This window comes from Thalassophryne amazonica, chromosome 16, assembly GCF_902500255.1.
Source record: "Thalassophryne amazonica chromosome 16, fThaAma1.1, whole genome shotgun sequence".
Taxonomy (NCBI): domain Eukaryota; kingdom Metazoa; phylum Chordata; class Actinopteri; order Batrachoidiformes; family Batrachoididae; genus Thalassophryne; species Thalassophryne amazonica.
The window spans coordinates 59,805,023-59,821,159 of record NC_047118.1 but is presented as its reverse complement, the minus strand read 5'-3'; the positions used below and the strand labels follow the sequence as shown (position 1 = coordinate 59,821,159).

The following is a 16,137-nucleotide window of genomic DNA, read 5'->3' as shown; positions in this document are numbered from 1 at the left end:
AACACCCCGTTAGGTCACTTTGAGTACCTGGTCATGCCGTTCGGCCTCACCAACGCCCCCGCGACGTTCCAAGCCTTGGTTAACAACGTCTTGCGGGACTTCCTGCACCGATTCGTCTTCGTATATCTGGACGATATTCTCATCTTTTCTCCGGATCCTGAGACCCATGTCCAGCATGTACGTCAGGTCCTGCAGCGGTTGGTTAACGACGTCTTGCGGGACTTCCTGCACCGATTCGTCTTCGTATATCTGGACGATATTCTCATCTTTTCTCCGGATCCTGAGACCCATGTCCAGCATGTACGTCAGGTCCTGCAGCGGTTGTTAGAGAACCGACTGTTTGTGAAGGGCGAGAAGTGCGCGTTTCACCGCACGTCTTTGTCCTTCCTGGGTTTATCATCTCCTCTAACTCCGTCGCCCCTGATCCGGCCAAGGTTGCGGCGGTGAGAGATTGGCCCCAACCAACAAGCCATAGGAAGCTGCAACAGTTCCTCGGCTTCGCTAATTTCTATAGGAGGTTCATTAAGGGCTACAGTCAGGTAGTTAGCCCCCTGACAGCCCTGACCTCTCCAAAAGTCCCCTTCACCTGGTCGGATCGGTGCGAAGCCGCGTTGAAGGAGTTGAAACAACGGTTCTCTACTGCTCCAGTTTTGGTGCAGCCCGACCCTAGCCGCCAGTTCGTGGTTGAAGTGGACGCCTCTGACTCAGGGATAGGAGCCGTGCTATCCCAGAGCGGAGAGACCGATAAGGTTCTTCATCCGTCTGCCTACTTTTCACGCAGGTTGACCCCGGCTGAACGGAACTATGACGTCGGCAATCGAGAACTCCTTGTGGTGAAAGAGGCTCTTGAGGAGTGGAGACACCTGTTGGAGGGAGCGTCTGTGCCGTTCACGGTTTTCACTGACCATCGGAACCTGGAGTATATCAGGACCGCCAAGCGGCTGAACCCCAGGCAAGCCCGCTGGTCACTGTTCTTCAGGCGTTTTGACTTCTGGATCACCTATCGCCCCAGGACCAAGAACCAGAGGTCGGATGCCTTGTCCCGGGTACACGAAGAGGAGGTCAAAACTGCACTGTCGGATCCACCGGAGCCCATCCTGCCTGAGTCCACTATCGTGGCCACCCTCACCTGGGATGTGGAGAAGATCGTCCGGGAGGCCCTGGCACGGAGCCCGGACCCAGGAACAGGTCCGAAGAACCGCTTGTACGTCCCACCAGAGGCCAGAGCTGCAGTCTTGGACTTCTGTCACGGTTCCAAGCTCTCCTGTCATCCAGGGGTGCGAAGGACCGTGGCAGTTGTCCGGCAGCGCTTCTGGTGGGCGTCTATGGAGGCCGACGTCTGGGAATACATCCAGGCCTGCACCACCTGTGCCAGGGGCAAGGCAGACCATAAAAGGTCCCAAGGACTTCTCCAGCCGTTACCTGTGCCTCATCACCCCTGGTCCCACATCGGCCTGGATCTCGTCACGGGCCTCCCGCCGTCCCAGGGCAACACCACCATCTTCACGATAGTGGACCGATTCTCCAAGGCGGCCCACTTCGTGGCCCTCCCGAAGCTCCCAACAGCCCAGGAGACAGCAGACCTCCTGGTCCACCACGTCGTCCGTCTGCATGGGATACCCACCAACATCGTCTCGGATCGTGGTCCCCAGTTCTCCTCACACGTCTGGAGGAGCTTCTGCCGGGAACTGGGGGCTACTGTGAGCCTCTCGTCCGGGTATCATCCGCAGACCAATGGACAGGCAGAACGGGCCAATCAGGAATTGGAGCAAGCTCTGCGCTGTGTAACGTCCGCACACCCGACGGCCTGGAGTAAACATCTGGCCTGGATCGAGTATGCGCATAACAGCCAGGTGTCCTCTGCCACCGGCCTCTCCCCATTTGAGGTGTGTTTGGGGTATCAGCCCCCGTTGTTTCCCGTGGTGGAGGGAGAGGTCGGTGTGCCCTCGGTCCAGGCCCACCTGCGGAAGTGCCGTCGGGTGTGGCGCTCCGCCCGTTCTGCCTTGTTGAAGGCCCGGACGAGGGCGAAGACCCATGCAGACTGCCGGCGATCCCCGGCCCCTGCTTACCAGCCCGGGCAGGAGGTGTGGCTTTCCACGAAGGACATCCCCCTCCAGGTGGACTCCCCGAAACATCAGGACAGATATATCGGACCATTCAAGATCCTCTAAGTCCTCAGTCCTGCCGCAGTGAAGCTCCAACTCCCGGCTTCACTGCGGATCCATCCGGTTTTTCACGTGTCACGAATCAAACCTCACCACACCTCACCCCTCTGTGCTCCCGGACGGGCGCCGCCTCCTGCTCGGATCATCGACGGGGAGCCGGCTTGGACGGTGCGCCGGCTCCTGGACGTCCGTCGGATGGGCTGGGGGTTCCAGTACTTGGTGGACTGGGAGGGGTATGGACCCGAAGAACGCTCCTGGGTGAAGAGGAGCTTCATCCTGGATCCGGCCCTCCTGGCCGACTTCTACCACCGTCACCCGGACAAGCCTGGTCGGGCGCCTCCCGGCGCCCGTTGAGGGGGGGGGTCCTGTTGTGTGGGCCGCCAGAAGAGGAGGTACTGCTGGCCCACCACCAGTGGGCGCCCTGCCTGAAGTGCGGGCTTCAGGCACGAGAGGACGCTGCCGCCACGGACACAGCCGGGGGTGACAGCTGTCACTCATTATCTCTTGACAGCTGTCACCCATCTACTCAACATCATCTCACTCCATAAAGACCAGACGTCATCTCCACCTCGTTGCCAAGATATCGTACTTCGTTGGAGGTAATATCCTCAGCCATTTGTGTTGCAACATATCTGTATATTGTGAGTGTTTGCAGGAGTACCGGTCCCTTTTTCTGTGGAGGCTGAGTGAGTGCAGGACGGCACTCATTTCCCCTGAGGAATCACTGCGGTACTCTGCAACATATTGAGTGAGAGGTGGAGGTGGCATTCCCACCGTTGTTGTTACGGGGTGTACACACACCCACACTTGACTGTCTTTGTTCTCGCCAGCAGTACCAGATCTGACAGTCGGGGATGATGATCACCTGGGAATTCGGGACTTGGCGGCTCCAGTATTCACCAGGTTCGGTGGCGGCAGAAATCGTGTGGTTCCGGCTCTTCTCAGGACAGACGTCTTCTATCCTCAAGCCTGCCCACACGTCATCTTTGTGGATTGACTGTAATCATATTCTGAGATTGTCTGTATGTTCGTTGTGCACCTTCACAACATTAAATTGTTAATTTTTGGCTCATCTATTGACTGTTCATTTGCGCCCCCTGTTGTGGGTCCGTGTCACTACACTTTCACAACAGCAGCTACAAAAAAAAAACAAACAAACACCAGAAATAGAAGCTCGATTTGTCGCTAGTCGTTTTTAACAAAGAAAATGCCACTAAGAGGATTAGGAAAGTCTCCAGTTCAACTCAGAAAAGAATGAAAACGCTCCCACGGATGTTTACACCATAAGATCGCTGATTCGCTCATTTCGCTGTCAATCAAAAAGGGATTCAGCCTCAGACAGATCATCCAATCATCATGCAGAAGCTGAGCATCCGGGCCGGCCGAGGTCAGCCCACTGCCCCATAGACCCCCCAGACACGCTGAGCGTCCGATGGGCGGGACAAAGCCCAGCATTTCTCCAATGACTCATCTCGTTTCACTGCAGTCTTTGCTTCGCTACTGTTTATAGCACTGTGAAGCTGCGGGAATGAGTGAGAGGAAAGCCGCCATGGGACGGGAAGGTGGGGGCGCCGCTCTGCCGTAATGTAATGAAACCACGAATCCCCCGTCAGGACAATCCCCCCACCCCATTTTTTTTTTTTTTTTTTTTACCTTTTTTTTTTCAGCACGGTCGTGCCCCCCCCCCCCTGCGATGCCGCCCCGGGCGGCTGCCCCGTCAGCCCGCCTCCAGGACCGCCCCTGACTCCAGACATCTACACAGTTACTCACAGATGGTTCATTCGCGCGTGTGCGCACGCGTATCTCGCTGTCAAAGTAGGAAAGATAAACTATAACAGAACTCAGAGCGCAGACCTGCAGCTCAGCACAAGAACAAATATAAACTAGAAAATAAATCAGAGTGCACAGTCTGTCTGCACCGCGCACCTGACGCAGACATTCCTGCGTCGTCATGACACCACAGGAAGCTCGAGGCAGCCCCGGTGTGAAAGGGGCTTTAGAGATTGTGCTCATGAAGTATTTTGGACCTGTTGATGCAGTATGACAGTAATAATATAAAGTTGAAACTTGAGATTGATTTTTCAGTTTTAGTATGTTTGACAAACTCCCAATTTTCTTGTTTACCATATAATAAAACAGTTATAGACTTTTGATTTCAGTGTACCCGTGATTATGCGGACCTGCTCATCAAAAGTCTATAATTGTATATAAAAGAGATCAAATAAACAAAGTACAACAAAGAATGGTCAAACATTTTATATATATATATATATATATATATATATATATATATATATATATATATATATATATATCAATCAATCAATTTTATTTATATAGCGCCAAATCACAACAAACAGTTGCCCCAAGGCGCTTTATATTGTAAGGCAAAAGCCATACAATAATTACAGAAAAACCCAAATGGTCAAAACAACCCCCTGTGAGCAAGCACTTGGCGACAGTGGGAAGGAAAAACTCCCTTTTAACAGGAAGAAACCTCCAGCAGAACCAGGCTCAGGGAGGGGCAGTCTTCTGCTGGGACTGGTTGGGGCTGAGGGGAGAGAATCAGGAAAAAGACATGCTGTGGAGGGGAGCAGAGATCAATCACTAATGATTAAATGCAGAGTGGTGCATACAGAGCAAAAAGAGAAAGAAACACTCAGTGCATAATGGGAACCCCCCAGCAGTCTAAGTCTATAGCAGCATAACTAAGGGATGGATCAGGGTCACCTGATCCAGTCCTAACTATAAGCTTTAGCAAAAAGGAAAGTTTTAAGCCTAATCTTAAAAGTAGAGAGGGTGTCTGTCTCCCTGATCTGAACTGGGAGCTGGTTCCACAGGAGAGGAGCCTGAAAGCTGAAGGCTCTGCCTCCCATTCTACTCTTACAAACCCTAGGAACTACAAGTAAGCCTGCAGTCTGAGAGCAAAGCACTCTGTTGGTGTGATATGGTACTAAGAGGTCCCTAAGATAAGATGGGACCTGATTATTCAAAACCTTATAAGTAAGAACAGTAATTTTAAATTCTGTTCTAGAATTAACAGGAAGCCAATGAAGAGAGGCCAATATGGGTGAAATATGCTCTCTCCTTCTAGTCCCTGTCAGTACTCTAGCTGCAGCATTTTGAATTAACTGAAGGCTTTTCAGGGAACTTTCAGGACAACCTGATAAAAATGAATTACAATAGTCCAGCCTAGAGGAAATAAATGCATGAATTACTTTGGTGTGTATATATATATATATATATATATATTAGAACAACCAGTGTTTTGACATAAAATTTTGCAGAGTAAAATATACTCTGCCGGGATAAAATTTGGTCCGAGTCTAGAGTAAAATACACTCTATTATAGAGTTAAATCAGCTGTACTGTCTTGTCAAATCAAATGTTTCTATTCCAATAAGAGTATATTTACTCTATTTGGACTGGGACCAAATGTTATCCCAGCAGAGTAAATTTTACTCTGCAAAATTTACTGTGTACAAACAGTGCACACAAAAGTCCATTTTGTGACAAACTGAACAGTTGTTAATTGATCCATCTTTGTCAATATTAAACAAGCTTGGTATACATAGTACAACCCCAATTCCAATGTGTAAAATGTAAATAAAAAGAGAATATAATGATTTGTAAATCCTCTTCAACCTACATTCAATTGAATACACCACAAAGACAAGATATTTAATGTTCAAACTGATAAACTTTATTGTTTTTATGCAAATATTTGCTCATTTTGAAATGGATGCCTGCAACTCATTTCAAAAAAGCTGGGACACAGTGGTATGTTTACCACTGTGTTACATCACCTTTCCTTCTAACAACACTCAATAAGCATTTGGGAACTGAGGACACTAATTGTGAGTGTCATGATTGGGTAAAAAAGGAACATCCCCAAAAGTCTCAGCCATTCACAAGCAAAGATGGGGTGAGGATCACCATTTTGTGAACAACTGCATGAAAAAATAGTCCAACAGTTTAAGAACAATGTTTCTCAATGTTCAGTTGCAAGGAATTTAAGGATTCCATTATCTACAGTCCACAATATAATCGGAAAATTCAAAGAATCTGGAGAACTTTCTACATGTAAGCGGCAAGCACGAAAACCAATACTGAATGCCCGTGACTTTCGATACCTCAGGTGGCACTGCATTAAAAATGACATCATTGTGTAAAGGATCTTACCTCGTGGGCTCAGGAACACTTCAGAAAACCACTGTCAGTTAACACAGTTCGTCACTACATCTACAAGTGCAAGTTAAAACTACCATGCAAAGTGAAAGCCATACATCAACAACATCCAGAAATGCTGCCACCTTCTCTGGGCCCAAGCTCATTTGAAATGGACAGACACAAAGTGGAAAAGTGTGCTGTGCTCTGAAGAGTCTACATTTCAAATTGTTTTTGGAAATCATGGACACCGTGTCCTCCAGGAAAAAAAAAAGGAAACAGACCATCCAGATTGTTACCAGCGCAAAGTTCAAAACCCAGCATCTGTGATGGTATGGGGGTGTGTTAGTGCCCATGTCATGGGCAACTTACACATCTGTGATGGCATCATCAATGCTGAAAGGTACATCCAGGTTTTGGAGCAACACATGCTGCCATCCAAGCAACGTCTTTTTCAGGGACCTCCCTGCTTATTTCAGCAAGACAATGCCAAGCCACATTCTGCACGTGTTACAACAGGGTGGCTTTGCAGTAAAAGAGTGCGGGTACTAGACTGGCCTGCCTGCAGTCCAGACCTGTCACCCATTGAAAATGTGTGGCACATTATGAAGCGCAAAATATGACAGAGACCCCAGACTGTTGAACAACTGAAGTCGTACATCAAGCAAGAATGGGAAAGAATTCCACCTACAAAGCTTCAACAATTAGTGTCCTCAGTTCCCAAATGCTTATTGAGTGTTGTTAGAAGGAAAGGTGATGTAACACAGTGGTAAATATACCACTGTCCCAGCTTTTTTGAAACGTGTTGCAGCCATCCATTTCAAAATGAGCAAATATTTGCACAAAAACAATAAAGTTTATCAGTTTGAAAATTAAATATCTTGTCTTTGTGGTGTATTCAATTGAATATAGGTTGAAGAGGATTTGCAAATCGTTGTGTTCTGTTTTTGTTTACATTTTACACAACGTCCCAACGTCATTGGAATTGGGGTTATAGTTACGGCCATCATCGGCACCAGATTTGAAATCGGGATCCAATATTTGAATTGTTCAAAAATTTCATCCCGATTCTTGAAATCATTGATAGTACATGGTAACTTTGGGATATTTGCAGTCTTAATGGCTTCAACTGTGTTTGCACTTCTTCAAACAGGGTATTTCTAGTGACTGTGGCTTGAAACTTGTTTGATCGTACTGCACCTGGATAAAAATTTGAAGTAGAAGCAGCATTTGTTGCGGTATTTGGTCAAAGTTGAACAGCTTGAGCTCCTTTGTTTCGTCTTCATGAACGTTGCCATGTCTGCACTTTATAAGCCAGCCTTTTAGGAGGCAATCCGGATTAAGCCATTTCATCTAGTCTTAACACTTTTTTGTATTGTGGGTGATTATAGTGCCCTGCAAAATAGCCCTGTTAACTTACCTAAAAAGTACTGCAGGCACTGGGTCTTGTTCTTTGGTTAGATGAGGAATTTGCATGTAAGGTCCATCTCAAAGACTGAAACAGCATGTTACATGCACAGCCATGCACATCGACCAGTGAAGAGTCTTCATACATAGTGGATGCAACAAACTTTAAAGCCCCCGTCACACATAGCAAGAATGTGGAGGAATGATTCTGGCACGGCAAATATTGCCATAATGACACAGTCGGAAGGAAAAGAGGCGTGGTCAGCCGTGGTCTGAACACATCTGGACTGCCTCATGCACACCTGCAGGATGCAGCCCAAACATATTTCAGACAACAGTCAGATGACAGACTTTTGTCAGACGGCACTGACATTGGAGCTGTCACTCACCCACGCAATCAAATCCCCGCTCGTCCTCACATTCCCAGCGCTTTACTGACCGCTCATCAGTGTGTGTCTCACATGATGGAGTGCGCGCATGTATGTGTGTAGAACAGGTGAGCCGAGTGATGAGTGTGTGTCCACTTAGCTGCGCACATGTGTTCACAATGGCTGAACGAGCCCCGTGTGCCTGCGTGTGTAGAACAGGTGATCAAAACAGTGTGCGAGTGTGTGGCTGAAATGTTCACTCAGCTGTGTGTACATGTGTTCATAAACGCTGTACCAGCCACTCCGCGTGCACACGTGGGGCACACATGCGCACGCGAGCACAGGAGCTGTCCATCCAGAGAGCGCACAAACCGGTTGACAGCTGTCAGTGATCGCCTGTTGTTTGTCCGGTGAAAAATCCCTTTAAGTGTTTGATCAGTATATACTTGCATTGTTAGATTTTATTTGTCCGGCTGGACTCCTTAACTGCTGTTGAACTGTGCTGGCAGTGCGCCAACTTCCCACATGTGCACACAATTCAGATGCAGCCAGTGGACTTTGTCTTTTTTAAACTCTTTTTTGTGGCTATGTCACTTGATAACACAACTGTAGTTGGATTATCATTGTGGGACGGTGCTTCACATGGGATTTATTCATACCAGAGGTGGATTATGTATTTGTCAGCTGATCGACATTGCCGGCACACAGCACAGCCCGGTGAAAGGGACTTGACCAGCTGTCAGTGCTGTGCTATGGAGCGCGAGGTACCAGAGGTGAGTTACATGTTTGTTTATGTCATCATGTGCTTGGCAAACATTTCCACATCATACCTGCTATAGACTTAGGAGGTGAACGTGCAATAATATGTGCGTTACAGCGATGACAGCCCATCCATCTGCGTTGCGGGGTGCTGCACTGAGCCTCTGATGCGCACACAGTGCCACATACATGTTATTACATAACATTTTCTTCGCCCTCCCTGGCCGGGGTCCATTGGAGGTGGACAAACGTGCCACAACATGTTAGCAGACTTTGCTGTGACCGATCAATCTCAGAGCTCCATCAACTGCGATCAGATCATTTCAAATGCTGTTTTCATGCCATCAGAATATGTAAATTGCGGTCAGATGGCCATCAGATTATACATGGACCACCTTCGGATAGGTGTCCCATCTCAACAGCGCCCGAAGATGTGCATCACACTCGGGGCTGCCGGCCGATTTTGACCAACTGTGTCGACTTAAGCAGATGGCTGCCAGAATGTTTTGGAACTGAAATCCAACACTTTTTGGATGTGCGCTGATTCATAAGTCTGATGCCACTCTGCGTGATGGATGAAATATTTATGTATGTGTTAGTCTCACTGTCATAGAATACAAATAATAAACATTTGTGTTCAGTGGTACAAATATTTCATGAGGGTTCACCTCGGACATTCCAGCTTTCAAATATAATATATATGTTCCACCTTTCAAATATTCAAATATTCATCCCATTGAAAGAATGTAAAAACATTCATTATTTGTTTTATATAACGGTTAAAAATAGATCCTTGTCATTTCATATTATATTAATTTATAAACAACAGAAAAGGGACTTACATTTTGGTGTTCCACTGCTGCTAAAGTCCAACACATACTTTAAATAAGAGTCCAGATTGTGACATGTAGTCTGGTGATATTGTGCACTGACTTAGTACTTCCCAAAAAAAAAAAAAAAAAAAAAGACTGTGTAGTTCCTCAGTGCAGCGAAAAATTACATCAGCTTTTCATCCAAACAGCTCTTCATGCCTCCAGACGGCTTACAGCGGAGTGGATCTTGTGTGTGTGTGTGTGTGTGTGTGTGTGTGTTTGTTAAGAACTAGCACTGTCAGTTAGCTCTTTCAAATCGTTGTCCGTTAGCAACACAAACCCCTCCATGTTTGTTTTAAAGCTAAGCGCCATCTCGCTTGTGTGAGTGTGCACGCATGCTCACACTAGCAGGACAGCAATGGTGGTGGTGGAAGCGTGCTCTTCTTTTCTTCTTTTTCTTTCGGCTGTTCGCCACAGCAGAAGCGTGCAATGGTACCAAACGTATGGGACCAAAATGCAGTCTAAAGGGAACCATATTTCACTCGAAATGCAACAATGGGATGAACAATACATGTCAGTTGACATACAAAGCACCAATCAAATAACCAGGATCCACCCAGCCGCTATAAAAACCTTTAATGCTCGCTGTGTACAAATCCTCTCATCCACTTAATACCACAGCACTATGCACCTGGTGCACTGCCTTTTAAAGGGAATGACTAGTGACCCTCTGATTGGTTGAATTTATATTAGGCCCACAACACGCCCATGACTAATGAAGACAGGAAATACAACCCCTTTGCACCCAGCAGCCACCTTTGTGCAGTTTATACAGCCTCTAGACAGCTTTAACAATTTGGACACACCCCCAAACTGTTTGCATCATGCTTTATGTCTGAGCCCAGATCTGTTTTTAAGACATCTGGTGACTAATATTATTTTGCTGAAAAGCTGCACAATATAACCTCTTTAACTTTGTAGGATCATTCTTATCAATGCATTATATCTAATGATCAATCACGATAAAAATCAGAGGGTCTGGGCATTATACAATTGATTGCCTACAGATGCAATTTTGCCTGAATCCAGATACAGATCAGGCAGTGTGAACGGGGTGTTAGTTTCTCAGCGGGTTTGATGAAATGCAGGTATAAACTGAGCAGATTAATGTGTCTCTTCAGCCAGCCGTGCTGGCAAGATTACAACCATTAGCGGTCTGTGATTACTCTCCATGATATTTTTAAGATACTTAGTACTTCTGCCAAGGAAGTTATGTTTCCCCTGTTTGTCTGTTTATTGAAAGGATTACTCCAAGACTAATGAACTGGTTTTATGAACCTTGCTGGAAATATTGGCTGATAAGAAGATGATCCAATTAAATTTAGCCGATGATCTGGATCTGGATCTTGCTTTAAAGCTATTTGGATGCCTTTCAAGCATGATCACTGCATTCTTCTCCTGGTATTCCCCTGCGGGGTGTGATGTCCTCCCCTCTTCTGTTCCTGCAGGAATTGTACGTGCCTCCAGTGTCTTCCCCATCCTCAGCACCATCCTGTTGATGCTCGGGGGATTGTGTGTTGGATTGGGCCGACTATATAATAAGACAAACAACGTTCTCCTCAGTGCTGGAATTCTCTTTGTTGCTGCAGGTGAGATCCTGCTTTTTTATGTGTCCTTGGGACTTGGGACAAGGGTATGGGTTCAAGAGCTCATAAAGCTGCTCTGTCATTTACTATTCTGTGTATAATTGCACTGTAATTCAATGAAGGCAGCATTGATTGATTGGCACTAATCAAACCTAGTGGCAGCCCATAAGATAAAAATGTGCAAAACTTCTAATGAGAAAACGAACTGATGCTGGTTGATGCTGGGACATATTACCAAAACAACACTTGCATCATCCTACTGGGCAGCGCTTTATATTAAGGTTGTGTAATAAGCATTACCTAACTGGAAATAAAGCCATTACAAATGCTCATGCAGTGTTTATTATCATTATTATGTGTTAATAAGGCTATTTAAGTCTTAGTGTTGCCATCATAAACACAATTATTGTTAGATAACAACTTTGCTTTTTCTTCTGGTAATTGCAAAAAGTGTAGTTAAATGTTAATAAAGGAAGAAATATCTGTGTGTGGGTATTTGGCTCACATATCTCTATGACTGTCAGATCGTCCTCAACTTTCAGATACGGCTTGCACATCGCACGATTATGCGTATCTTTTGTTATGAAATTTTTTTGGATTAATTTTCAGTACCTTTATTTTGACATTAAACTATTATTTTGACATTGTAACATTAGTACTTACAAGATGGCGCCCTCCGTGGGATCTTTGTCCTGGAAAACCTCCATTTGTATCCGGATTTCTATCAAAATTTGTTTCCATGTTCTGTTTATTTTGTCATAAAACCGCTAACTTAAAATACACACACACACACACACACACACACACACACACACACACACACACACACACACACACACACACACACACACACACACACACACACACACACACACACACTATACAATTAATGAATGTTTATGAGTTCAATGGAACAAATATTTAATTTGGTGACAGCTGGAACATACCATTCAATGAGGTGAAGCCGAATTAAATATTTGTTCCATTAAAAGAATGTAAAAACATTCATTATTTGTTTTATATAACAGCTAAAATAAAATAGATCCTTGTCATTTTATATTAATTTACAAACAATAGAAAAGGGACTTACTGTTATGTTTCGGACGCGGCCGGAACACCGACCCAGCGTTTGAAGGACCCAGCATAAAATAAGCAGAGCACGGTTCAAAGGATAACAGAATTTAATAAACATAACAGTGAGTGATATTAAACAACTAAACAGTCCGCGGTCTGGTGAGGTGAAAACACGGCGCGCTCTCAGCAGCGCAAACGGTCCAGAGCCACAGCAGTTCGGACCCAGGGACCCCGCCAACACCCCCCAGGTGGCCGCGACAAACCGAGTCTGTGAAGAAAGAAAACATGAGGTGAGTCCAACTCCACACAGAGACACAACTCAAAGGTGCACACAATCAGCAAACACTTCCTGGCTTAAATCAATACATCAGCTTGCTGCAGGCACGGAACAACACAGTTCAAATCTCCACTGCAGCAGAAGCTGATTAGACAATTAGCATAACGTGACAGCTCACCAACACAAGGTGTGAGGGACACCAAATCCACTGTCATTACTTCATAAAAGTCACCAAAACCAAATTACCTCAGGAAGTGTGCTGAAGAGCGTGAGACCTCACCCAATCCTCCTTCCCAGACTGTGGCGTCAAACCTGGAGCGGTCTCTGTGTCCGTGATGGTGAGATTGTTCTCCTGACGTCGATCTCACACGTCTGCTCACAAGGTCGAGTCTCTGGCAATCACACACTGTGCATTCAAGGTTTAAATGCAGCAATCTCTGATTAAGACAAAATACACCACAGCTGTGAGTCCTGATGACCTGCACGTGAAAACAAGCCTCAGGTGTTCAGGGTGAGGTCCTAATGCCCAGCCACTCAGTCCTGAATGCATACCACCTGGTGGGAGAAACAGAAAACAAAAACCAAACCAGCCAAACACCCCAGCCCACAACACTTACATTTTGGTGCATCACTGCACTGACTTTGTGTAGTTCCAAAAAAAAAAAAAAAAAAAAAGAAGACTGTGTACTTCCTCACTTCAGCTAAAAATCACGTCAGAAATTTGTCCAGCTTTTGTACATCACTGATGCTTCGACATCAACAATCCAACATGAAGTTTAAATAAGACTCCAAAAATAATTCTGACAATGAAGTCCGCCAAGCTGTGTACCAACGTTGTGTACTTCCAAAAAAAACAAAAACAAAAAAACAAAACTGTACCCCCTTAGTGCAGTGAAAAAAATCACGTCAGAAATTACTTCAGCTTTTCATTCCAACTTTCTCATAACAGCTCTTCATGCCTCCAGACAGCTTACAGCACAGTGGATTTGTTTGTGTGTGTGTGTGTGTGTGTGTATGTGTTCGAAGAATTAGCGCCATCAATTAGCTCCTTCAAATCGTCGTCTATCAGCAAAACAAACTCTGCATGTTTAGCTAAACGCTGCCCGCACTGGTGGGCAGGGTTCGCAGCATGCAATGGTATCAAACGTATGGAACCAAATTGCACTCTAAATGCAACGCAACACAACTGAGACAAATAATATTGCTGCATTGCTGCCACTTTCTGCATCAGGCCATTATAGCAGTACTAAATCCTTTCAATGAGTCCAGTGTCCTTGAAGTATTTAAAAAGCAGACACTTCCTCCTCTGACTTGATCTTATGGCTCAAATACTTCCTACAGAAACTTCTTTCAGGCCTTACAATTGATTTCCTTCAGTTTTTACTCCTTAATAAAAAAACATTCAAAATGATGAAATATAGTTTGCAAAATAAAATATTTTGAGGGAAAACGAAAGCACTGTGATAAATACTGTACAGGTATCTTCATTGGTTATGATTTGTATTATTAATATTACAGCTGGTGGCATTTGAAAGTGCTGCATTCTGGTGATGGCATTTCACAACACTATTTAGAATTCAGTTGGCCTATTGATCTGGTGATGGTCTTTTTTAAATTTAATTCTTTAGCTCCCAATTTTCTATAGGAATACAAACTTCCTATGGGCACTGCACTAGTATAATTAATGATGCACCCATTTCAACAAATAAACAAAAATGCTTAATAAAGTTGAATATTTATAATTAGTTTTTAAAGTTTTTGTTTGTTTGTTTGTTTCATATATTCAAACATTCAATTATATGGTTCAAACCCCAGCCTGACTGGAAAATCACTATTGGCCTTTGGGCAAGGTCCTTAATTCCCTAGTTTCTCCCAGTGTGTAGTGCGCATCTTGTATGGCAGCACCCTGACATCAGGGTGAATGTGAGGCATTTTTGTAAAGCACTTTGAGCGTCTGATGCAAATGGAAAAGTGCTATATAAATGCAGTCCATTTATATATGCTGGTTATATGTTTTACTTGCACGTGATTGTTTGATTATCTATGCACAGTACTTTGTAAATCTTCTGCCTGAAAGTGGTATATAAATAATAACGATAATAATAATAATAATTGTTATTGTTGTTATTATTATCATCATTATTTTATTTTATTATTATTTTTGAAATGGCCCTGCAATAGACTGGCATCCTATCCAGCATGTACCCTGGCTCTGGCTCCCCGTGACCCTTAAATGGAGCAATCAGTGTATAAAATGAATGAATGAATGATTGAATTATTAAAAAAAATAAAGTAAATTGCTAAATTCAATAAATAAAGTGTCTTAAATCCTTAAGACTTTCTTGTAATTGTTTAAAATCGAAATTACAAACCCATTTTTTGAGTTTGCTGATGAAGGATCTCAGTCATCCAGGTAAGACCTTAAAGTTTAATCTTAAAGTTTAGTCAACAGCAACTTTGAGTTTAAAAATAAACAGGAATATGAAATAACAATAATAATAAGAACATGTTTATGTTCAAGTTTATTCAATATTCATCACACAACTGGATGTCTTATACACTATTATTTTAATCTATACTGTGTTACGACATTCAGCCAATAAGGGGTGCTGCAGTTCCTTGCTTTTTTAAAACTCTGTTTTCTATTTCTTCTTTCCTGGTGTTATTTGTTGTTTTTTTCTGTTTGCTGTCATCAGGTCTGAGCAACATAATTGGCATCATCGTCTACATCTCTAGCAATGCAGGTGATCCAAGTGACAAACGGGATGACGACAGGAAATACACTTACTCCTATGGCTGGTCCTTCTACTTTGGCGCCCTCTCCTTCATTGTGGCCGAAACTGTGGCGGTCCTTGCAATCAACATCTACATTGAAAAAAATAAGGAAGTCCGCTGGAAAGCACAACGTGAGTTTATTCGATCACTCTCTTCCTCTTCTCCGTATTTGAGAATACCAAGCTTCCGCTATCGCCGGCGGACGTCCCATTCCAGCTCTCATTCTACGGAAGCATCACAGCAAAACTCACCAGTTGTCGGTCTGAAGGGGGTGCCATCATCAAGCGGGCCCCTGGATGAGCTGTCCATGTATGCCCTGGCGAGAGATAGCATGACGGAAAACACGTACAGCCCAGAACATGAGGCGGCTGCAGAGTTCCTCCAGGTCCATAACTGTTTCCCCAATGATCTAAATGATGGGGTGAACCGTAGGACCACACCAGTGTGACGGGTTTAGCGGAGGGACAGAGAACGATGTTTGGGAAGAGCTGCTGCAGTGCTTGTGATCGTCTGTGATCTCAGACTTTCCTGATTGGAAAGACGGAATGAAAGAACAGTCAACTGGATGGAACCTGAGCCAATTATCTGTATCTTATCTGCTTTTAGCAGTTTACCATTGTACGTGTTGTTGCCCGTGTGAAGTCAGTGTTATCTTGGAATTGTGAGGAAACTTTCAGTTGTGCATCA

The 16,137-nt window shown here is 44.6% G+C and overlaps 1 protein-coding gene across 1 annotated transcript in view; it reads left to right on the top strand.

The window, feature by feature from the left end:
• Nucleotides 1-16,083, top strand: part of cacng4b (calcium channel, voltage-dependent, gamma subunit 4b) — a 60,297-nt gene extending 44,214 nt beyond the window's left edge. Inside the window, exons 3-4 of the mRNA XM_034189477.1 lie at nucleotides 11,187-11,327; nucleotides 15,372-16,083. Of these exons, the coding sequence (XP_034045368.1) occupies nucleotides 11,187-11,327; nucleotides 15,372-15,898 (668 nt within the window). The 3' untranslated portion in view covers nucleotides 15,899-16,083. The remainder of the gene's footprint in view (nucleotides 1-11,186; nucleotides 11,328-15,371) is intronic.
• The last annotated feature ends 54 nt before the right edge of the window (nucleotides 16,084-16,137 follow it).